This window comes from Capra hircus, chromosome 13 (assembly GCF_001704415.2).
Source record: "Capra hircus breed San Clemente chromosome 13, ASM170441v1, whole genome shotgun sequence".
Classification (NCBI taxonomy): Eukaryota; Metazoa; Chordata; class Mammalia; order Artiodactyla; family Bovidae; genus Capra; species Capra hircus.
The window spans coordinates 41,974,662-41,999,029 of record NC_030820.1 but is presented as its reverse complement, the minus strand read 5'-3'; the positions used below and the strand labels follow the sequence as shown (position 1 = coordinate 41,999,029).

At 53.5% G+C, this 24,368-nt stretch overlaps 1 protein-coding gene across 1 annotated transcript in view; it reads left to right on the top strand.

Moving 5' to 3' along the window:
* Positions 1-23,750, top strand: part of ACSS1 (acyl-CoA synthetase short-chain family member 1) — a 44,038-nt gene extending 20,288 nt beyond the window's left edge. Inside the window, exons 3-14 of the mRNA XM_018057282.1 lie at positions 3,172-3,371; positions 8,788-8,963; positions 9,328-9,480; positions 13,306-13,453; positions 14,379-14,516; positions 16,711-16,803; positions 17,682-17,794; positions 18,004-18,130; positions 18,688-18,815; positions 18,891-18,954; positions 20,899-21,017; positions 22,275-23,750. Of these exons, the coding sequence (XP_017912771.1) occupies positions 3,172-3,371; positions 8,788-8,963; positions 9,328-9,480; positions 13,306-13,453; positions 14,379-14,516; positions 16,711-16,803; positions 17,682-17,794; positions 18,004-18,130; positions 18,688-18,815; positions 18,891-18,954; positions 20,899-21,017; positions 22,275-22,454 (1,639 nt within the window). The 3' untranslated portion in view covers positions 22,455-23,750. The remainder of the gene's footprint in view (positions 1-3,171; positions 3,372-8,787; positions 8,964-9,327; positions 9,481-13,305; positions 13,454-14,378; positions 14,517-16,710; positions 16,804-17,681; positions 17,795-18,003; positions 18,131-18,687; positions 18,816-18,890; positions 18,955-20,898; positions 21,018-22,274) is intronic.

Sequence of the window (24,368 nt, the reverse complement as noted above, 5' to 3'; positions counted from 1 at the left end):
TGTGACCTGGGAGTTTCTAGGGTGTAAGAGTCAGTTCCTGGAGGGCTGGGGGAGAGAAGCTGGGAGAGAAAGGCTTTGTGGGATGGTGGAGGGAGTGTTCTAGGAATGTGAAGGGTTGTTATTGCATGACAGAGTTATTCTGGACATCTTTAAAGGCCTGAGCTGGACCAAGGGCTGGAAGTGGAACAGCCACAAATCTTGGCCTGATTCTAGGAAGACTGTTTCTCTATTGAAGTAGCAAAGAAAGAGGGAGTGCTGTGTGAGGTGACTCCCAGCCACTGTTTAAGCAAAGGCTGGACTGATGAGGCCAGGAATCCCAAGGAGGTTTCAAGGATTTCTTTGACCTTGAGTTTTATGGCCTTGGTGGAGAGGACAGGAAGGGCAATGAACTCAAGAGCTTTACCCGGATCAGATTCTTTATCAGAAACTTCTCTGGAGGCAGCAGCAAGAGTGCAGGACCCAGGCTTCCCAGGTGCCTCAGTGGTAAAGAACTTGCCTGCCAATGCAGGAAACACGGGTTCCATCCCTGGTCCAGGAAGATCTCACATGCCATGGAGCAACTAAGTTCGTGTGCCTAGAACCTGTGCTCCACAACAAGAGAAGCTACCACAATGAGAAGCCTGCGTACTGCAACTAGAGAGGAGCCTCCACTCACCACAGTGAGAGAAAAACCTGCACAGCAACGAAAATGCAGCACAACCAAAAATAAATAAATATAAAAAAAGAGTGCGGGACCTAGCGGACTCAGTTGCAGGGCCCGTGGGGAGGCCCCTTGATCCTCCAGGGAATACCTTGGCTACTGCCGCTTGTCTCAACACCTTCCCAGGGCCACACAGGCCGGTTGCCCAGCTCTGGTCGCCAGGCAGCTTCTGGCTGGAAGGAATCCTCTTCCTTCTGGTGCCTTCCTCCTCTTCCCCACTGCTGGCCTTTCCCGAAAGTTCTCCCTGCTGCCCTCAGCAATCGTACCCGAAACTGAGGCGGTGAACGTCCTTCACGCTCTCACGTGCCTTCACTTCCCCATCAGAGCTGTGCTGCCAGAGGACACTCTCCTCTCATTTCCTTGGTCTGGTGCCCAGCTTGCCCTCATGGTACCGAGAACAGAATTTTTAACATCTTACGAATTCACCAAAGTGAATGAGTCTATTTTAGTACTTTTAGAACTTTCAAACACAGACGCCTGATGGTAGAGATAATCTCTACTGAATGTTTGGCAGGGTCCTGAGTAGGTGATGCTTCTCGGTCACACGTGTGACAGTCCAACAAAGTGGAGGGGCCTGCTGTTTCTCAGGTGATCTCGTGCCGGCTGTGAAAGCTGAGCTCCCACACCTGTGCAGCTACTATAGAGAGTAACCCAGGCCACTCTGTCTGGGCCGTTCTGTTCCTTCTTTCACTTCAAAATGCTGCCTTCCATCCTTCCATCTGTAGAAAAAGGACAGGATTTCATCACCACTGATCTCTGACACACTTGAGCCTCCATCTCCTCAGCACCAACCGTGTCCTTAGGGCTGTTAAAAACAGCATGTGGGCTGCGCTTAAGTCACCTGGGTGACTGACCATGACTGCCTCTTCAGTGGTGTCACATACAGGAGGCATGTTTCTGGGCCCTGGTTCTGGGGCGTTTGCTGTTGGGGGCCCTCTGGGTGCTCTTTCTTTTATCACAAGCTCAGGTGCAGGGTGGACGGGGCGCCAGTGAGTGGTGCTTTTGTCCTAAAGCCTTAAGAGAGGGGATGGGGTCTGTGCCAGTCTGGGCGGGAGTCGGGGGAGAGTGCAGGCTGCACTTGTGTTACCAAACCAGACCTGAGTCAGTCTGCTCTCCTGTGCACAGTAGAGCCAGCTACTGACAGTAGGTTGTGGTGAAGGAAAGTGCAGCGTTTATTGCAGGGTGCCAAGTACGTGTCCAGGGTAGCTGGTGCTTGAAACACCTGGACTCCCCGATGGGTTTTGGAAAGCCTTTTAAAGTCCAGGTGAGGGAGGGGAGTCCCAGGGTATGTGACCAGCTTGTGCACAGTTCTCTGATTGGTTGATGGTGAGGTAACAGGGCTGTTAACATGATCAGTCCTCAGGCTCCAGTAGGTCTAGAGGCTACAAGTAGTTCATTTCTTCCATTCAGTGGGGGTTTTAGCATCTGTAAGAGAACTCAGGAACGTGTGTGAGATACGATTATCCGAGTGCTTCAGAGAGGAGCTAAAGCGGAGTGTATGGGGGAGGGCGTGTCCCACGGGTCCTGCTTGGTTACGCCAGTGATCTGCTCCCATCTGGGCTCCCACCCACCCACCCTTTGTTTCCTGGTGGCCCTTGCCAGGCTGCCCCTTTCTGGGTCTCTGACCACGGGGCAACCACAAACACTCCTGGGGCCTGGCCACAGGGGTGGAGCCATGTGTGTGGGGCGAACTCGCTCTGCCTTTCCATGCCAGCTCTTTCTGTTAAATAACAAATACAATAAAACAAGAGCAGCAAAAATGGGGAACTTCCCTTCCTGTGGGAAGTGAGGTTCAGCAGGACCACTTGGGAAACAGGGTTGAACTCATTGTGCAGCTGCTTCTGCCCTCCTGTACGTCCCCCACCCCTGGTTCTGCTGCAGACCCTTGGTTTCCGGGGGAATGTCATCCTCTCTGGGTTGGGTCGGGTCATATGCAAACCTCAGGCCAATCAATCAGCTTGTTCAGGGGGATGCGGCACTCTGATCAGCCAGCCGAGTCTAAGCCTGGGAGTGGAGGCAGGGGCCTCGTGGGTGCATGAGGTGAGGGCATGGTGTTCAGCGTCCCCATCCCTCACCTCCGCAGCCCTGCCCCAGGCCATGGGCTGCCTTCCTTCCCAAATTTCGGTGGCTTCACAGAGTTGGGAGTGCCCTGCTCAGCAAGGCCTGTGTTGAGCCAGAGAACTGGGGCCTCTCAGGGTGGATGTGTCAGAAGCCTTGGGGACAGGATAACCCAGGTCTGAGAAGCCCTGTTCTCTGTGGACGATGGGCAGGTGATTTTCCTCAGCAGTGTGATCGTGAACCCATGTCAGTACCAGCCTACAGAGTTACAGTGTTTTCTGAAAACATTGTTCCATGCACCGGGTGTTTGAGCCGCTGCCCTCTCCAGGCTGGTTGGGGTTGCAATGCCTGCAGTTTGCAGAACTGTTCCAGCCCTCCCCTTCTCTGATGGCCCTCCCTCCCTTGTGCTGCAGGGAGCTACTGGAGACCACGTGCCGCCTGGCCAACACACTCAAGAGGTATGGAGTCCGCCGAGGGGACCGAGTGGCCATCTACATGCCTGTCTCCCCACTGGCTGTGGCTGCCATGCTGGCCTGTGCCAGGATCGGAGCCATCCACAATGTCATCTTTGCTGGCTTCAGTGTGGGGTCCTTGGCTGGGAGGATCAACGATGGTGAGCATGTGGGCAGTGGGATGGGGGAAGAAATCTGGGTCCCCCTTGGCCTTCAGGGACTCAGGGTGGTGGCAGACATCACTGAAAGTCACAGAGACAGATGATGGGCACTGCCAAGCACAGTGCGTGGCTGAATGAGCATTTGCTCTATGAGCTGAGATCCAAGTGCACAGGATTGAACCACATGAAGAAGGAAGATTCCAGGTGGAGGGAATGGCATAGGTATCTGCTGGAGGAGGCAATGTGGCTGCAGTGGAGGCAGGAAGAAATGTAGGGTGAAAGGAGGCTGGGAGGCTGGGGAAGCTTCTACCAGTCAACAGATGAGAGCCTTTGTGGTGAGGAATGATGGAGTCAGGTATGGGCCTTGTGGTGTATCTTTAAGACTTTGTGTGCAGGTAGGTCAGAGGCTCCCAGACAAGTGTGTAGAGCAATATCGTCTCCTTTTTTTTGTGGTGTCAGAGGGCAGAGTGTCTGCATGGTGGCACCGTGTTTGTACAGCCAGATCCCTGGTCCCTTGAGATCCTAGAGGGCTCGCTGAGCTGGCTCCCCCAGGAGGGTGCCAAGTTCTGGGGGCTGTTGGGAATTCTTTTGTGTCTCACAGAAGACTTGCCTTTGGGTAGTGGACAGACTTGAAGGGCAGAGTTCTCAGACCTCAGCTGACGACCCTTTTTAGGAAAGACTGGGGAGCCTTTCTGTTTCCTCTCAACATTTCCTGTTGCTTTCAGGGTTAGTGCTGCCATTCCCTTCTCTTTCTCTCTCAACGTTAGCACCTACTGTGTGCCAGGCTCTGCCTAAGCAATCTGTGAAGGTCATCTCCTATAATTTTAATTTAGTCTTCATAAATACCATATGAGATAAGACTTTTGCCATTTCCACCCTATCCTTTTTCCTATTACCATTGCATCACTTTAAAGTGTACAATTCAGAGACATTAAGCACATTTACAGTGTCATGCAACCATCATCACTATTCCAGAATTTTCCATCCCTCGAATGGACATCCCATACCCACAAAGCAGGCATTCACCATTTCCCCTCATCCAGCCTCTGGCAACCACCGATCTGCTTTCTGTTTCTGTGATTTGTCTGTTCCGGATGTTTTGTAAAAATGAACTCCTACAATGTGTGGCATTCTGTGAGCCACTTCTTTCACTAAGCATGGTGTTTTCAAGGTGGACCTGTGTTGTAGTGTGAATCAGTATCTCATTTATTTTTGTAGTTGAATAATATCTCACTGTATGGATAGATTACATTTTGTCTGTCCATTATTCTGTTTATGGGCATTTTGACTTGTTTCTAATTTTTGGCTATTGTGAATAGAGCTGCTATGAATGTTTATGTACAAGAACACCTCCTTTCAATTGTTTTGGGTGTATACCTAGGAATGGAATTGCTGGCACATGTGGTAAATCTATTTTAACTTACTGACGAACTGCAAAACTTTTCCAATGGAATTGCTCTGTGTTCCATGTCCACTAGCAATGTGTGAGGGTTCCAATTTCCCCAAATCCTCATCAACACTTATTTTCCTTTTAAAAAAATTATAGCCATCCCAGTGGGTCTGAAGTGGTATCTCATTGTAGTTTTGATTTGTATTTTCCAAATGACTAATATCACTGGATGTCTTTTCATGTGTTTGTTGTCCATTTGTGTCTTCTTTGGAGAAATGTCTACCTAAGTCCTTGGCTCTTTTTCTAATTGGTCATTTGTCTTTTTTGTTGTTGCTGAGTTGTGAGTTCTCTATATATTATAGATACTGTACCTTTATCAGGTATATGATTCGCAATTATCTCATTCTCTGTGTTGTCTTTTTGCTTTCTCAATATTGACCTTTTATGCACAAAAATTTTTAATTGTGATAAAGTTCAGTTCATCTATTTCCTTTTGTTGTTTCTGTTTCTGGTGTATTATTTAAGATTCAGTTGCTGAATACAACATTATGAAGATTTGTCTCTGTGTTTTCTTCTAAGAGTGTTTTAATAGTCTTAGCTTTTTCATTTAGGTCTTTGATGCATTTTGAGTTAGTTTTTGTATATGGTGGGAAGTAAGGGTCCAACCTCATTTTTTTAAATCTGTGCATATCCAGCGATACCAGCACCATTTGTTGAAGAAACCATTCTTCCCACGTTGAATGGTCTTGACATCCTTGTCAAAACTAACTTGACTATATATTTGAGGGCTCTTTTCTGAGTTCTGTGTTATGCTCCACTGATATATATATCTATCCTTGATTTTCGTATGTTGAACCATCCTTGCGTTCCAGGAGTAAATCCCTCCTAGTCATGATATATAACCTTATTGCTATGCTACTGGATACAGTTTGTTAGCATTTGGTTGAGAGTTTTTGCCTCAGTGTTTATAAGGGATTTCGGTCTGTAGTTTTCTGTTCTTGTGATGTGTTTGTTTGATTTTGGGATCAGGGTAATGGTGGCCACATAGAATGAGTGAGAAAGCATTTCCACCTCTGCAGTTTTTAGGATGAGTTTGAGAAATATTGATGTTAATTTATTTTGATTTGGTAGAATTCTCCAGTGAAGCCATCTGGTCCTGGGGACCCAGGCACAGAGAAGTGAAGTGACTTGCCCAGGAGCATACTTCTGCTTAGTGACAGACCCAGAGTTTGAACCCAGGCATCTTGCTAATGCTTTTAACATTACATTAGGCTGCTCCTTTTCTGACTTGCTGATGTGGTCATAGTTACCAAATGTTTCTGTTAAGATTCTCTGAAATAAGAAAAAGCAGCTGATTCTGGGGAATTGGTAACTGGATGCAGGGCAACTCCTAGACTTCAGGAATCCTAAACAGCCAGGCCATGGGAAGGCAGGGCCCAGTCAGCTCCAAGTGCCTCAGTAGGGAAAACTCCTATAGCTTTTCTCCAGAACTTTGCCATTAAGCAGCTCTTCCCCAGTACCCTACACCTCCATTCAGGTATCAGTTTCCTGGGGGTAAGACCCTGTTGGGACAAGTGTCTGTGTCCTCTTGGGTCAGTGAGTGTAGTATTTTGGTTATTTGTTGCTGTATTACAAGCTACTCCAAAAGTTAGTACTTAGAATAGTGTATTTTCTTATTATATTTCGTGATTCTGTGGGGCAGGAGTCAGGTGGGCATAGTGGGAGTGGCTTCACCACGCTCTGTGGTATCTGGGACATCAGCTGGGTTGGCTTGGATGGTTGGGGGGCCAGGGTCTCTTCCTCTTCATGTGGCCTTGCACGTGATTGATGTAGACTCCCTCATAGCAAAAGCTATGAAGGCAGAATAGTGGCCCGAGCAATTGCCAGTGCCCCAACCCCCAGTATCTGTGAATATGTCCCTTCCGTGGCAGATGACCTCTGCAGGTGTGATGGGGTGCTAAGATGGGGGAATGATGCTGGTTGTCCCAAGCTAACTACCTAAGTCCTTAAAAACACAGAACTCTCTTTGGCTGAATCTGTGGCAGAGAGGAAGGTCAGAGAGATTCAAAGTGGGGCAAGGACTTGACCTGCCTTTGCTGGCTTTGAGGATGAGGAGGTGTTGCCCTGGGGGGGGTGGTGTAGTGGCTCTAAAAGCTGAGGACAACCCCTGACCGACTGTCAGCAAGGTGGGGGCCTCAGTCCTGCAGTCACATGGAACTGAGTTCTGCCAACACCCTGAATAGCCTGGAAGCAGATTCTACCCCGAGCTTCAGGTGAGATTCCCAACCCCTGACCCCTTGATACTGGCTGTGAAACTCTAAGCAGAGGACCCTGCTGAGCTCACCTGCTGGCTACAGAACCATAAGCTAAAAAAAAAATCAGTGGGTGTTCTGAGACACTAAATTTGTGGTAATTGGCCATGGGAGCAATTAAAACCAAATATAGGATTCGCCTGGTGGTCCAGTGGTTGGGAATCTGTCAATGCTGGGGACAGGGGTTCAATCCCTGGTCCCAGAAGATTCCATATGCCAAAGGGCAACTAACTTTATGTGCCACAACCACTGAGCCCACGAGCTGCAACTCAAGAAGCCCTCATGTCCAAGAGCCATGTTCTGCAACAAGAGAAGCCACCGCAATGAGAAGCCCACACACGGCAACTCGAGAGTAGCCTCTGCTCACTGCAACTAGAGAAAGCCCATGCACAGCAACGAGAACCCAGCATAGGAAAATAACTAAATATTAAAACAAAGACAAATACAGATGCTGAGATCTGGGGAAAAAAAAAAAACTGGGGTGAAAGCAAATTCCCACAGACAAAGTGTCTGTGGTCCTACCTGTGCTGATGCACTTGCCACAGCCCTGCTGCCCGTCCTCAGGGGCCTCAGGGAGTGGAGGCTCCCCAAGCACCTCCTGGGGACTGGACCTGCCAGGGCTTGGAGGTTCCAGTCCTGGAGGACCACTCGGGCAGGGAGGCCTTGCACAGGTGGGCACCAGGAGTAAGGCCTGCATCACGGAGGCCAGGGTCCCAGCACCCAGGATGGGCAGGGGCTGCTGTCTCCTCCAGGGGATCTTGAGCATCCTGCCTCATACGCCGTTGAGGGGGTCCCTTTCCCTCTCTTGGTCCGTCTCCCTTCCTGCCTGATGCAGAGCTTCCCTGGACAGTCCCCGCCCAGGGAGACAGGCCTGGAGAGTCTTGGGCAGGCTCTGTCCACCTGTCTCAGGTGGCCGGCAGAGCTGTGCCACCTCCAGGGTTCTTGCTTGGGAGGAAGAGAGGTTGTGAGCATGCCTTTTGAAAGTGTGTCTCAGACTGCAAAACTGAGGGAGACTAGTGCCTTGGGTAGGGCCCAGGAGCTGGTCCTGGAGTGAGAATTCAAGTGCAGGCAGTTCACTGGGGAGGGGGTCCTGGGAGGCACTGTGGGCTGTGGGGTGTGAGGCCAGGGAGCTGCCCCTGTGGGTGCCCAGGTCTCAGACCGCATGGGAATCCCCAAAGCGATGGGGCCCCATGCATCAGCATGACCCCCAAGGGGCGATGGACCCGGTTGAGGGCTGCTGGGTGGGGTGGTTCCCCAGGACCTCTGCCCATGGCTCCGAATCAGGCCTCTGTGCCTACATCACAGGTTGAGGGCCGTGTGTGGTCGTCAGCAGGGCAGCTGGATGTTTGTTCCAGGCTCTTCCTCAGGGGCCAGTTGTACAGTAGCCCGCCTTATCCCTGATTCTTTCAGTTTATTCCGGGTTTGGGTGTTGTGGGTGGAGGGTGGGTGGTGGAGGGTTCCCCCAGAGCAGGTGGGAGTGGGAATGGGAATCTGGAAGAGTTGAGATGGCTCCTCTCCATTACACCCACTTCTCCCAGGTTCTGAGCACGAAGTTCCCAAAGCAGATGGAACTTCACATTTCTGTGTGGACTCTCCTGCTCAAGGATGGACTTCCTCCATCACACCCTTAGGCCTGGGACGTGTGGTGGTCTAGGCTGTGAGAGTCAGAGTAGGGAGGAAACTGACCAGAAATTCCTGCATTTGACTCCGATAGCCCAGTGCAAGGTGGTTATTACCTTTAACCAAGGACTCCGGGGAGGGCGCGTGGTGCAGCTGAAGAAGATCGTGGACGAAGCCATAAAGATCTGCCCATCCGTCCAGCATGTCCTGGTGGCTCACAGGACAGACAACAAGGTCCACATGGGGGATCTGGATGTTTCTCTTGAGCAGGTGAGTCTATCTTTTTTTGTATAGTTTGAGCAGAAGAGTTTGCCATTGGATTAACTGGGTCTTATCAGAGTGTAGTTCTCAATCTGGGTCCCTCAGAGGTACCCAGTGTTCCTCTGTGTTATCTGATGGGCTTCCACCCTGGTGGGGAAGATGGAACTCAAAGTCCACAAACAGAGGGAAACACTTCACATAACGAAATGATTGGATCCATCCTTTTATCTTCTATCTAGGGCGGGCTAGATAAGGTGAACCCTGAGCCTGGTCTCCCAAGTCCTGCGGCTGTGGGGAAGAGGAGGTCTCTGGGAGGCTGGGTGTGGGGCAAAGTCTCTATCCTTGATGGGCCATCTAGTCCTCTCCCTCACAGGAGATGGCCAAGGAGGAGCCGGTATGTGCCCCAGAGAGCATGGGCAGTGAGGATACACTCTTCCTGTTATATACCTCGGGGAGCACTGGGAAGCCCAAGGGGCTCGTTCACACCCAGGCGGGCTACCTGCTGTATGCTGCCCTGACGCACCGGGTAAGGCGCCACCCTGGGGAGATCTGCAGGAGGGGCTAGGGGCGGCTGGGCTGGGGGGCCACAACTGCTGCTGTGTTCAAGAGCAGGGCCAGAAGTCCTGGCACCAGTGTGGTTGGAGGGGTGGGCTTGCGGGGCAGTGTCTATGCCTGTCAGAAGGGCCTGGGTCCCGCGTGCCCTGGTTTCCTGCTTGTCCTCAGCCCATCACATGTGTGCTGAGTCTTTGTGGGGCCTGCCCTGCTGCTGGCACAGCTGCTTTCTGGCACTGGGTGCCCTGGACACTCCAGCCTTCCTGGACCCTTCTCCCGTATGACTGCATTGGTGTAAGGACGAGTACATTGCTGTTATTTGTTAAAATGCTTGCTTCTATTTAAGAGATCTTTTGGGTCTGATTTTAAAAGAAAGTAAAACATTTTTATGGGCCTCTAAAATGCTGTGGCCTCTAGGCTCTGCTTAGTGGGGCCTCAATTTAAAAGGAAAAAAATTTTTTAAAAGATTTGCTTTTATGAGGAGACTTAAATTTAGCCCATGGAGATTGCATCCAGGGGGCCATCCTTTAAGGATTATGAAGCAAATGATCTGGAACAGCTTTATTCCAGTAAATGCATTTAAAAATCAGCACTCGTTTAAATATGAGTGGGTGGGTGGGGGCCTCTGGTTACTGTGCATCCCTGGTTGCCTTGGGGAGGAGCTGACCCTTTCCAAGGTGTCAGAGACACGCTCTCAGGATACTGTCTGTGGACCTGATTTTCTCTGGCCAGAAGCAGAACTCAGCCCCTACCAGCATGAGCAGCAGTGGAGCAGACTGGCCAGGTGACCCGGAAGCCCAGGTCCATCCAAGCAAGGCTTGGACGCTGAGAGCACCTACATTCCGGCTGAGGTCCAGGGCCCCGTCCCCTCAGTCACTGGCGGGGTTGGGGCGGGCTATGCTGATCAGCCAGGTCAGTCACTTGGAGGCGGACCTCATGGATGAGTGTGGACTAGGAGCCAGTGGTGGAAGGCAGAGATGCGGCGTGTGAGTGCAGGCCACTCGTGGGCAGCTCTGAGGATGTGGAAGTGAGGCAGAACGACAGATATGGCTAGAACCAGGCCAGACAGACGAGGTATTACGCTTGACACTATCCATGTTAAAGCTGCTGTCTTCTGGCTGCTGGGTGACTGTGGTAATCACGGAGCCGTTCTTGTCTGAAAGTCTCTTGCTTGGCTCTGGGGAGGTGTGTTGCAAAGACTGAAACGTTGCGTAAGTCAGAACACTTTGGAAAATGCAACTACTGAGACTAAACACCAAAGAAGTCGAAGAATGGGTCAAAGTGTTTCCCTATTTCCCTAATGCTAACGAAATTAGCATTAGGGGTTCCCTGGTGGCTCAGATCAGAGAAGGCAATGGCACCCCACTCCAGTTCTCTTGCCTGGAAAATCGCATGGATGGAGGAGCCTGGTAGGCTGCAGTCCGTGGGGTCGCTAAGAGTCGGACACGACTGAGCGACTTCACTTTCACTTTTCACTTTCATGCATTAGAGAAGGAAATGGCAACCCACTCCAGTGTTCTTGCCTGGAGAATCCCAGGGATGGGGGAGCCTGGTGGGCTGCCGTCTATGGGGTCGCACAGAGTCGGACACGACTGAAGTGACTTAGCAGTACCAGATGGCTCAGATGGGAAAAAATCTGAATGTGGGAGACCTGGGTTCAAATCTTGGGAAGATCCTCCTGGAGAGGGGAATGGTAACCCACTGCACTATTCTTGCCTGGAGAATTCCATGGGCAGAGGAGTGTGGTGGGCAACAGTCTATGGGGTCACAAAGAATCGGATACATCTGAGCATGAACACGACTAACACACACACAGCATTAGGGAAGCTGTCAATGTGGTGAAATAGTTTCCATTTGTTTTCAAGCGTTACTAGGGCACTGTCTGCATGAGCAGAAGCAATGGGGATGCAAGGGCAGGACCATCTTTTGAATTTCTCTTCAATACAGTGAGGCCATTTTAAAGCATTAGGAATAGAAACTTTCAGCCTTTTGTATGTAAGTGTATGTCTGTGAGTGTGCATATATGTGTGTGTCTGTGCATGTGCTGAAGGTGTTAGGGCTGTTGGTTTCTTCAGGGAAAGGGAAGTTGAGTCTGCAGGGGTGGTGGAGATGTGAGCAGGCTTCGGGGATGTGAGTGGTGGTGTCGGGGTGCCTTGCTGGTCCCAGGCACCTGCTCTCCTTCCAAGAACGGCAAGGAGACAGAACACCAGTCTCTTGAAAGACGTGGCACAGTGGGTATGCATTGTATTAAAACCCTCTCAGTCTCAGGATGCTGTGGGCTTTGGGGTGTGGGTATCCTGCTTCACTGGTGGAGCGGGAGTGCTGTTTCCTTGAGATTCTGCCTCGGCTCACAGCTCCGCAGGGTCCCGGCCAACTTGGGACCACTGTGTTGTTTGGGAACTACTGGGGGACCTCAGGGTGTGTCTGTGGCAGCAGGAGATGGGACTGCTTGTCCAAAGGTTAAAAAACACCTTTACTGCCAAAGAGAACACAGACACAGGGACTTCTCTGGCGGTCCAGCAGTTCAGACTCCATGCTCCCAATGTAAGGGGTCCAGATTCAGTCTGTGGTCAGGGAGCGAGATCCTGTATGCCGCAGCTAAAGATCCTTCAGTGAAGACTAAAGATGCAGCCTGCCACAACCAACACCTGGCCCAGCTAAATAAATAAAACAAAAACACAGATACAGAAAACCATCAAAAATGAAATGTGTGGTTTCACAAATGATTGCTCAACAAACCTACTTCAGTCAAAAACTGGAATACCTCCGCCTGACATGGAAGCCCCTTCCTGGCCCACCTGATCCCAGTCCCCCTGGCCCCTCGACGTGCATCCGGGTTTTATAGTGTCCCTGCCCCGGTTTCCTGGTTTTGTCACCCTAGCGTGCATCCCTAGATACTGAGGCTTACTATTGCCCACTGATTGTTGTTCAGTCACTCAGCTGGGGCTGACTTTGCGACCCCATGGACTGGCATGCCAGGCTTCCCCGTCCTCCACTGTCTCCCGCAGGTTAGTGGTTGCAGGTAGGCCATATTTGGCTGGTGGATTTCGCTCTACCCTGTCACTGCCTTAAGTGCTGTCCATCGTGGTGCCCAGCCCTGTGTCCCTCTGTCCCTTTGTCTCCCACAGACGGGCAGGTGGACCTGCAGACTGAGTCAGGCTCAGGTTTGAGCCTTTGGCAAGAATAAGCAGACGGCCATGTCTCAGGCTCTTAAAAGCTGATGAGGCTTGATGTGTTTCTCGGTCGATTTGGCTTTTGTTTTTTTGCCTTTTTTAAAAGATTAAAAAAAAATATGGCTTAACTTAATATGGAAGAAAATGGCAACCCACTCCAGTAATCTTGCTTGGGAAATCCCATGGACAAAGGAGCCTCGTGGGCTACAGTCCATGGGGTTGCAAAAGTCAGATATGACTTAGCGACTAAACCACTAAAGGCAGAGGTGCCCTTATTTTAGACACAGGACTGCATGGAGTTCACCTGTGGGTACACGTGTGGCTCCCACCTGTGTTAGGATGCAGGCTTCTCCAGCTCCCCCAAGGCCCTGACTTCTGCCCCGCAACCCCACCTCAGGGTCAGTGCTGGGTGACTCCCGGCACATGGGTGGGCTTTGTGCTGTGGAGTGTCCTCTCTGGGGTCTGGCTCCCTCTGCTGTCCCCAGTGGCCGTTTCCTCACCATGGCTGTTCTGCCCTGAGTGCTGCTCTCGGGGGCTGTGGTAGCAGCCGGGCTCTGACAGGACACACCCAGCGATATGCAGGAACTGCTGCCAAGCTCTTGATAGCCCCTCCCCTGTCTCTGCAGCTTGTGTTTGACTACCGGCCAGGTGACGTCTTCGGCTGCGTGGCTGATATCGGCTGGATCACGGGACACAGCTATGTGGTGTACGGGCCCCTCTGCAACGGAGCAACCAGCGTCCTTTTTGAGAGCACTCCAGTTTACCCCAATGCGGGTGCGGGCTGCAGGAGGGGCCGGAAGGAGGAGCAGAGGTTGGGGGGTGTGGGGCAAGTGGTGGAGAGTTCCGGTGACAAAGCTGCCAGGCCGGGCCAGGTGTGCAGAGGGGTCACACGAGCAGTGGAGAGGGTCTGACCTCTGAAGGCTTCAAGACACCACCCACCCTAACATCTCTCTCACCTCTGTGGCCACCTGACCGGATCCTGCCCTTCCTCGAAACCCAGGCCAGTGGCCAGCCTCCTGGGTCCCCTGCTGCCTGTCCTTCGGGCTATTCGGGCAGTGTGACCTGGAGCCGATGCCATGGAGTAGCATTCCTTTGAAGACCCCCATCTTGCTCTCTTAGCATCTCCTTCCCTCATGCCACCGCGTCCTCCAGTGTCTGTTCAGATGTGACCAGATGTTGGAAGTTGTGCTGAGGCTGTCGCCCAGGCAGTCCACGGCGATGATAGCTCCGTGCCCAGAACTTTGGTCCCTTGCCTGGGTCCTCTCCAGCCTCCTGCAGAGGCCAGCTGTGCTGCTGGAAGACACGCAGGGGGCCTGGCTAGGGATGGGAGGCGCGTCTCAGGTGGCCTCAGTGAGTTGGGGGTGATAGGGCCCGTGCATCCTGTGTGTCACCCCTGCTCCTGGGAGCACTGGTCACCTCTGGAGGCTGTTTATGTCCTCCTGGACGTGGGTTCTGCATTGGTGCTACTTCACCGTAGCATCCCTTTGACTGCTTCCTTGCTGTGTCACGTGGGTCAGGACGTGGGCTGGCAGGCCCAGGGCCAGGTGGAGGTGGTGCACGGGGAGCCCCTCCCCTTCCAGCAGTGGTGCAGAGTGGGTTTCGTGGACACTGTAGGTGTTTGCATGCGTCCAGCACATGGTAACGTGGGTCACCTCTGAGTGAGGCTCACGGAGGTGACATGACCCGGGGCCTCTCATAGGTCGGTACTGGGAGATGGTGCAGAGGCTGAAGATCAATCAGTTCTATGGCGCCCCAACGGCCTACCGGCTGCTGCTGAAGTTCGAGGACTCCTGGGTGAAGAAGTATGACCGCTCTTCTCTGCGGACCCTGGGCTCAGGTGAGCGGCTGCAGGCGCGTGTGTGTCGGAGCCGTGCAGGCCTCTGGATGCTTCATCACAATGGCCATGTCTGCGCTGAGTCCACTTGATGTGGCCACAGCTGTAGAAAGCAGATGTCCTCCCTGGAAGCCCTCTTCCAGAGCCCACAGCCGTGGAGGGACTGGAGCTCAGCACTGCGACCTTGGCTGTGCTCCGTCTTCATTATGAAAACTCAGCATTGTGGGAAGGTCAGGCCCTGGCTGGTTCCCCACTGCTGCCCGGGAATTTTACCCACTCTGTTCCCAGCACGGGCATCTGTGCCGTTCTGCCCTTGGGTGTGTGTCTCCAGGCAGGGATGGTGTTGCGAGATTAGAGGTTACCTTCACTTTTATGATAATTTGGATCCATGTCACCAGGTCACGTGAGGGCATTTTGGAAAGGTGACCTTGAGTTGAGGTGGTCCTTGGAGGGGGAAGGTTTCAGGACTGTTCTCCCTTAGGGGATTTAATTGCTAAGGAAGCAGGACCAGGTAATGAGGGAGACGCTGCTTGAGGGTCTGTGTGTCCCCCAGGCCTGGCAGACTCCTGTGGGCCTCACTCCCTAAAGCCCATGACCAGAACCACTCTCTCGGACCAGGAGTGTGCTGAAACCCCCTGCCCCAGGGAGCCCTCACAGGCTAGCCGGGCCTCTGTAACGGGGCAGCCCAGCCGCATAACCAGTGCCAATAGCAGAGGCCTGTGGGGTGTTCTGAGCCCAGAGTATTGTTGAGGAAAATAATCAGTAACCAGTGTATAATAAGAATTGTTATTTAGTCACTTAGTCGTGTCCGACTCTTTGCGAGCAACTAATAAAAATAGAAGAGAGTTTTATTGAAGCTGAGCTGAGGAGGCTAGATCTGAGGAGCTGCTCCAGAGAAGTATGTTGTTGCTAAGTCGCTTCAGTCGTGTCCGAGTTTGTGCGCCCCCATAGACGGCAGCCCACCAGGCTCCCCTGTCCCTGGGATTCTCCAAGCAAGAACACTGGAGTGGGTTGCCATTTCCTTCTCCAATGCATGAAAGTGAAAAGTGAAAGTGAAGTCGCTCAGTTGTGTCCGACTCTTAACGATCCTGTGGACTGCAGCCTACCAGGCTCCTCTGCCCATGGGATTTTCCAGGCAAGAGAATTGGAGTGGGTTGCCATTGCTTTCTCTGCCAGAGAAGTATGGTTTTTAGCAATTCTATGTCTTATCAGAACAAAGTACATCAAACAAGTCAGGGATACATGCCTTCAAGGTTCTGAAGAAGCCCATCAGCACGTATACAGAGTCAGTACAGCCGCGGCCCTAGGAGAAGAGTCTTATCATCAAAGGAGTCCCAGTGTCGGCATCCCAGGCAGGAGGCATTTATCTCTTATCTCCTAAACTTCTGGTCGGTGTGCCCTTTTCCCTGCTTTTTAATGACTAAAGCAGATTACAGGGTCTGTTTGACAGGCCACAGATGAGCTGTTGTCGTCAGCCTAAGTCCAAGTTAAATGGCTTGTGAGCCAGAACGACTTCCCCGCATCTCGACGTGTGGCCGCACTGGCAGAGGGGTGACCAGCACGGTGGCTCCTGCACTGGGACTGCTCCGTGCTTTGGCCAGTGCTGGTCCATCAGGAAAGTGCCATGGCTCACTTTGCCATTCTCTGCTCCACGGACCGTTTTTAGCTGCAGGCTGCAGGAACACCCTCGTCCATTTTTCCTTCTGGGGCTGGGCGCTGCCTTCTCATCACAGAACGAGCATGTGTGGCTTTACTGCATTCTGCCAGCAGCAGGTGCCTAGAGCAGTTGCAGCAGGAGTGTCACTTCTAAACAGGAAGAGAGGGATTTCCCTAGTGGTCCTGTAGTTAGGACTCTGAGCTTCCACTGCAGGGGCATGGGTTCGGTCCCCAGTTGGGATGACCATAAACAAACAGGAAGAGAAATGCCTGCATTGCTCCCAAGCTGCACTCAGGTGGTGTATATGCTGGTGTTTCCTCCACACTCTTGCCAGCCTCTTGGTTTTTGACCCCCTGATATTGAAAATATCTCACTGTCATTTGTATTCTTCAATGGCCATAAAGGGGATGATCTCACCGCTTTCTCAAGTCTCCTGTGTGCCTTTCAGGACAGCTAACAGATCTGTTTTCCTCATGAAATCCGCTCCTTTGGTTTCAGCCCTGTGGAGTCTCTTAACACTTCTGTCTCGTATGGTTGCAGTGGGAGAGCCGATCAACCACGAGGCCTGGGAGTGGCTGCACAGGGTGGTGGGGGACGGCCGGTGCACGCTGGTAGACACCTGGTGGCAGACAGGTGAGCCTGTCCATCGGGGGAGGCTCAGCCCCATGGGCGCCTGGCGTTTGGGGAGAGGAGCTCGGGGCTGCTGCTGCTCTGCAGCTCTGACACCTGGGTGTGAAGGCTTCCCCGAGCCTCCTTTCCTCGTCTGTAAGGTGGGGCCTGGGTGGGCGTGGAGGGGGCGACACAGGAGCCCACAAGGGTCCCGTCCATGGCGGCCCACCTCCTGAACCCAGCATAGTCTAGCCTGGGGCCTGCTGTTTAAGGGACCTTGAGTCTAGGATTAGATGTTAGTGGGAAAAGAAGTTTTATTTGCATTGTTTTGCTTTGATTTGCCCCTCTCCTCTGGGGTGTCTGACTTATCAGAATTTGGGGGCCAAGAGACCCCTCACTGAAGTGGCTGAAGTCTCATCCTTCAAGAAGCCAGAAAGAGATGTTCCTGGTTTGCAGGCCTCGTGGTTCAGAAAGGCCCTGGGTGTTCCCTACAGCGGAGCCCCGGTGGGCCTTCCCCTGCAGGCTGATGAATCCAGAGAAATGACCAGGGGCAGAACCTGGGGCTGTTCTCCCTGTCTGGGGTCCTTGCACTGAGCATTCTTTTCCTCTGTCCTTCTTTCCGCTGCCCCCATGTCCCCATGACACAGGCTGGGGACCTCAGCTCCTGGGGCTGCCCTAGGTGTGTTCTTGTTTCCACAGTGGAGGGACCAGCACTCTAGCCTGGTTTCTCCTCAGACAGAGGTCCTTTTGTCACCAGGGCCATTTCCTTGCCCCGGATGGCAGGTCCTTCCCTCCCTCTCTGGAGCGCACCCTTGTGTGCTCTGTGGACCCAGTGCCCATGCGGTCTGGACGCACGTGTCAGTAGCCCCAGGCCCACTGGCGTTTCTTCTTACCCCCTGCAGAAACGGGGGGCATCTGCATCTCTCCACGGCCCTCAGAGGAGGGGGCAGAGATCCTGCCCTGCATGGCTATGAGGCCCCTGTTCGGCATTGTTCCTGTTCTCATGGATGAGAAGGTGAATCACCCCTTCCACGCGCTCTGCCCAGCCCCACTGCTTGTCCTGCCTCCCTGGCCCCCGCTGCCCTCTCCCCCTCACAAGGCACCTACCGCAGGGTCTCCTCTTAGAGGGGAAAGCCCCTCTGGGGTGCCTGTCCTGTTCCTGCGTTGGGCCCGGCGGTTTGGAGAACAGGAGATGGTCATTCCTTCTGTCTCCTGGGTCTGCAGGGAAATGTCCTGGAGGGCGGAGATGTGTCTGGGGCTCTGTGCCTGTCCCAGGCCTGGCCGGGCATGGCCCGGACCATCTACGGAGACCACCAGCGATTCCTGGACGTCTACTTCGAGACCTACCCTGGTGAGCCTTTCCCTGCTGCTGCTGCTGGACAGTCCCAGAACTGTTTCCAAGGGGCCAGGGGTTATGTGAACTGTCCCTATTTTCCTTCCCTCTGAGTCGGAAGTGGCCCTGCTTGGGGTCCTCCTGGGGGCTCAGGCTGTGGGCTCCCAGGAGAAGCACAAGGACACCACCCTGGCAATGACAGTGGTGTCCCCAGGCCTTCCCTGTCTCCCTGTTGTCGTCCTCCTGACTTGTGTAATGTTGTTGGGCGGAAGTTCACAAATACGTGTGCCGGTGGGAACTGATGCCCAGCAGTGGCAAGCCCATCAGAGACACTAATGGGGAAGCTGGAGTGGGCTCCTTGCAGCTCCTGCTTCCAGGCTCAGCCTCCGGCCATCTGGCAGCCGTTCTGCCCTTTACTGGCACCAGCCAGGCAGCACCTGGGGAGTGTCTCCCTGCGGGGGTCTGCTGGGGGGGAGGGTCTGCACTTCCTCCTGTTCAGAGGGTCTCTCGTGGAATGACGGGAGCCCTACCGGTCCTGGCTGGGAGCTGGGGCCGACTCCCGCGCTGTGGTGCAGGCTACTACTTCACGGGAGACGGGGCTTACCGAACAGAGGAGGGCTACTATGAGATCACTGGGCGCATGGACGACGTTATCAACATCAGCGGCCACCGAGTGGGGACCGCGGAGATCGAGGACGCCTTGGTAAGCACGGCCGCCGCTGGTCTGGGGGCTGAGTCTGAGTCAGTGCCTCACCTCTGTGTGTTCTGTCCTGCCCAGGCTGACCACCCTGCGGTGCCCGAGACCGCTGTCATTGGCTACCCGCACGACATCAAGGGAGAAGGTGCGTCCTCCACCCTCCGGCCCTGGGGGTGGAGCCTCTAGGAGGCATGGACTCGTGGGCAGGGCCAGGGCTTTCCCTGGGGTCAGGCTGCTGGCTCACCCCTCCTTCAAGCGGGGGTTTGGGGGAGGGGGCCGAACAGCACGAATGGTAGAAAAAAGTCTGGATTCTGCAGCGCCGCAGCTCTGTCATCTTTGAGGAACACTCACTTGTGGCGAGCAGCCCTGACCTGTTGGCCCAGCTGAGCTCGGGGCGCTTCCTCCTGGTCCACGGCCTCACCTGGCCACCCTGCTAGGGAAATGTGTGCAAGTGCCCCTCACTGCCCGCACGTGGAAGGCCCAGACTCTCTCTGGGGAAGTCTGACCTGGGTTCCCCTGCACAGCGATGGGCCAGGGAAGTGCAGAGCCTGTGACAGGACTGATCCTCACTGACACACTTTGTTTCAAAGCCTGCCGGTTTCTAAGTGGTGGGTCTGGGAAGGGACAGGCTCATCTGAGCTGTAATGCCAGGCGGGCAGTGGTGACACTGGCCTGGTCTGACTGACTCTCCGTGTTGCCCTTCAGGACAGATGGAGCTCTCTGTCTGGAGCAGCCCAGGCACACTTCCTCTCGGGGTCCTAGCGTCTCCAGCCTCCTGGCCATGTCTGCGTGCTGCTCTTCTATGAGTTACTCACTGTCTCTAAGCCAACCTTTAGGAAAACTGATCACTTATTAAGTGCTTTAAAAAAGCATTTTCAGTTACCATGAAGGACACACCTGTGAGGCTGTCTCCCTTGTGAACTGGCTGAGACTCAAGGTGGGGGTGTCAGGGGTTGAGGGAATGAGACAGGCCAAGTCCTCGTGTATGTGTCTCAGGGCCCTTGGCCCATGCCACGTTCCACCAGCCTCCCTTGCCTCCTAGTGGCTCTGGGTGTTGCCTGCCAGGCTTTGGGAGAGAATTTGTGTATTGGCTATTGTTATGTGCATTTTCCTGATTTCTAACACATTTGAGCATTTGTCCACTTGTAAAACATGAACAACAAAAACTGTGTGTGTGTGTTTTTCCCCACTCTCTCTGCACTTGACCTGACGGAGGAGAGCTCCCCAGGTCTCGTGTGATTAGGATGCAGACCTAGGGAGCGACCTAAGTCCCTGCCCTGTGGGCTCATGTGCTGGAGGGGCCCAGGGAGAGGGGAGAGGCAGCTGGATCGGCTCAGCGGGGATCGTAGGCGTCTTAATCAGGGGTGGGCTCGGGGCAGGCATATGCAGGCCAGCGAGCAATATGGAGGCTGTATGTGAAGGGAGCTGCGGTAGGAGGGGGCAGTGCAGGTCAGACTGTCCAAAGTGACGCTGGGACAGTGACCACTCACGGAGAGAAATGGAGTTGGGTCCGTATGTGACATCGTAGTTAAGGAGATGCCCGGGAGCCCCTCTGATCCTCTCTCGAGTACTGAAAACAAAACCTGGTGTTTATGCTAAACTATTGGTGACCAGTGCAGCCCAATAGAGCTTCTTGCTGAGCAATTCATCTGTGCTGTTTGCACAGTGGCTCCCAGCTGCATTTTACACTGAACTCGTGTTTAAATAGCTTCGGATCTGATGCCCACAGGCTGGACACAGGTCCACAGACTAGTGCCTGGGGAGGGATTCCATGCCCGATGCACATGGTGGAAAGTGAGTCTCTGACAGCCCATGTCATGGCTGTGTTACAGGCGTAAGGACAGAGGTGAGTCACGGCTCCAGGGTCTCTCCACACGTGTCCGCCACCCCAGGGCCCTCAGAGGAGCTCCTGGAGTCACTTCCACCTTGAATGAAAATGGAAATGCACCTTCAGGGAGGCAGCTACAGGGACCAGTGGCCACGGGTGCATTGGCCTCTGATCTAAAACCCCTTTGGACTTAACGGCAATTGTGTGAAACATGCTGCCCTGGGAGGTGGTTCGTGGTCTGAACCTCTGCTCTCCTTCCAGCTGCCTTTGCCTTCATTGTGTTGAAAGATGACGTGGGTGATGTGGACGTGGTGGTAAAGGAGCTCCGGTTGGTGGTGGCCGACAAGATTGCCAAGTACGCAGTGCCTGATCAGGTCCTGGTGAGTGGACGCCCCTCAGGGGCCACCAAGCTGCTGCTTTTCAGCCTTCTTTCTGCTTCCTACCATTGACAGGGTGGCAGCAGGAGGTGGGTGAGGGGGTGGCTGCTGCGTCCTCGGAGAGGGGGAGGAGATAGTGTCAGCGTGGACAGTGCCTGGGCACTCAGGCCTGGCTGGGTTGCGAGTGTCAGGCATTGTAAATAGAGAGGCCTGGGTCCAGACCAGATGTCCCCGGGCTGATGGGGAGATGCCACCAGAGTCTGCCTGGGAGTCTTTGCCGGGGTGGGTTTTGGGGGAAGACTGGGCCATCTTCTCATCCCCGGTGGCTTTTCAATCCTTTCAACACCAGCCCACGACCTTCTTTAGCTGGGAGGTAGGACTCTGAGGCAGGAGGGCCCAGCCTAACTTGGTGCCACATGAGTGACACTGTTGGCCTGGTGACCAGAGCTTCACCTGAACTCCCCGTCGATGAACAAGTTTCTTTCTAAGGACCGGCCGCTGTTATAGGCCCTAAATGCAGTCCTTCATGTATTGCCTTGACATTGAATGCCTGTGGATGGATAATGTCAAATGCTAAGTTTCAAACACTGAGCAAGATGACATTTTCCTCTCAAGCAGCTCCTACTTCTTATGTTAGAAAAGCCAATTATGGTCCCAGCCAGGGGAGGAGACAAGGTGCCCCTCGAACACCTGGTTCTGCTGTCACCCGAGAGCCCTCCCAGCTTAACTGGCGGGAGGAATGGGTGTCGGCAGTGAGGTCCACCAGGTATGGGTAGAGCCTCTGCAGTGGAGATTCAGCTAACCCCCGGGCAGTGGATGGTTTCAGCTTTAGGTCCAGAAGGAGGAGAACAAGGGCTTCCCAGGCACAGCTAGTGATAAACAACCCACGTGCCGATGCAGGAGATGTAACAGATGCGGGTTCAATTCCTGAGTTGGGAAGATCCCCTGGAGGAAGGCACGGCAACCCATTCCAGTATTCTTGCCTGGAGCATTCCATGGATAGAGGAGCCTGGCGGGCTACAGTCCATGGGGTCACAAAGAGTCAAACACGACTGAAGTGACTTAGGATGCAAGCTTGGAAAATAAAACTGGAGGCCACAGCCCCGCCGCTCTCTGTGTCGGGGGGCTGCACCTCAGCCATTCCTATTGGGTCCTCGGGGAGGGGTGTCTTCCTCCAGGACACCCTCATCTCAGTACAGCTGGACACCGGCTGGGAGTCTGAGCACCACCCAAAGGCTAATGCTGCGTCTTCCCTGCCAGGTAGTGAAGCGTCTTCCAAAAACTCGGTCTGGAAAAGTCATGCGGAGGCTCCTGAGGAAGATTGTCATGGGCCGAGCTCAGGACCTGGGGGACACCACCACCCTCGAGGACCCTGGCGTAGTCACGGAGATCCTGAGCGCCTACCAGGAGTACAAAGACAAGCGGGGGTGTGCCAAATGATGGCTCTGCTGAGACCAGGCCCCTAATGCGTGTTCCTAGAACACAGCTCCCGAGTTGGCTTGTTCCTAGACGCCCCAGCAGAACCCAGGCTGCCCTCCTTGTGAAGCCTGAAGTCCCCGCCTCCCCTCCCCGGGGACCCATGACAGGTCCTCGCCCAGGGAGAGCTTCCTCCCTCTTGTCCCGAATCTGGTTTCCTGGTGAAAAGTCCATCCCTCTGTCCCCCTGACAGCACAGGAAGGTGGAGCCCCTGTGTCTGCTCAGGTGGACTGGGAGCAAACAAACAGCAGTCATGTTTCCTCCAGATGTTTCTAGAAACAAAAGGTGAAGATTTTATTTTTATACTTTTATATTTTAGAAGAAACATGGTGCCCACACACATGCAGTGTGTGCTCTGCTTGCACACACTCTTCTTAACAGTTACGAAAAGCTCCTTTTTTGCCTCGGCTCGTGGGGAAGCGTGGCGGGCTGGAGGGTGCACTTTGGGTTACTGTTTGGCTTGTTGGAAATGTAAGTTGGAAATGTTTGTGCCTCTGTCTTAACACAGCTATGTTGAAACCTCTCAAGCCCACAGCATCTATTTTTGGTGTGTTTCCACTTCTCTTGATTTGTGTGTGATGAAACCTAGCTGCTAGAAGCACCTGTGGGGATGGGTTCTGGTCCTGTATGTTTGTGCAGGCTGTGGTCTGGGATGATTACTCTCCCCTGGCCTAGGACCCTCTTAGCCGCCGGTTGGTGTGCTCCACTCTTGGGGCTCTTCAGGGAAGCGGGGACTCACTAATGCAGCTGAAACTGGGTCCCCACAAACCGTCCTACCTCCCTGCTCTGAGCCAGTCTTTTCCCTTTGCCAGTGTGCCTTGAGTCCTCTGGACTTAACAAAATGATGGGGACCGGTAGGCTGCAAAGGGTCTATTTATAGCCAAGCACATGAGGGCCCACTTGTGGATCAAGGGGAGGATGGCCTGCTGAGCTGGGTCCCGGAGAACAGGGAGGGCTGCCCCCACCTGGCTCTGTGCCCCACAGTGGGCGGTGCCCTGCAGGTGTACAGGTGTTCACAGGGCATCGGGTTGCTTAACACCTGCTGTGGCCATGCTGGGTGGCCAGGCGAGGATGGGTGGCCTCGGCTGTAGCACACGGCTCTAACAGAACCACATACCTGCACCTGTAGTGTTTCACTGGACTTGGTTCATTATAGTCAGGGCACTACTTAGGAAATGACTTCACTATAAACTGGGACAGTGACCAGGGCCTCAAAATGATCTGCAGGGCCGTTCAAATAAAGCTTTATTTTGTTCATTCTCTTCTTTCTGTGGTGACGTTTTCTGATTTTAAAAAAAATTGCTATTCTTAGTTGCTGAATATAATCCTTGGAACAAAACTGGAAGAGACCGGTTCACTCAAAAGAGAAAACTTAAAAAATTCACTGTCTTCCTGGAGGAAGTACAACTCCAGGAACCCACCTATCTTAGGCTGTTATTTGGTTAACTTAATGTGTCTCTAGACCACTGGTGCTGGCCAATCACTAGTTACATGTGTCTAGGTAGATATGTTAAAAAACAAACTAAAGATGTAGTTCCTTGGTGGCACCAGCCAATGACGCTCAGGTGCCACGTGGCTGGGAGCTACCAGGCTGGATGACACAGACCCCTCGTCAGCCGTGGGGGCTGACCTAGAGCACAGAGCTCGAGGGTGTAGAAGCCCACCCAGGCAGGACCCCCCCCCCCCCCCCCCCCCCGCCGCCCAGAGATGGACAGGAGTTGTTTCCTTCAGTGGATAAGAGGCAGGCTTCAGAGAAATACACGTCGAACGGGCGCCCTGAGAGGTAGGGATGCGAAATGCTCCTCAGAGCTGGAGCCCGGTGGCCCAGGGACAGTGTCCCTCTGGAGCCCACGGGCGTGGGGAGGAGGCTGGGAAGAT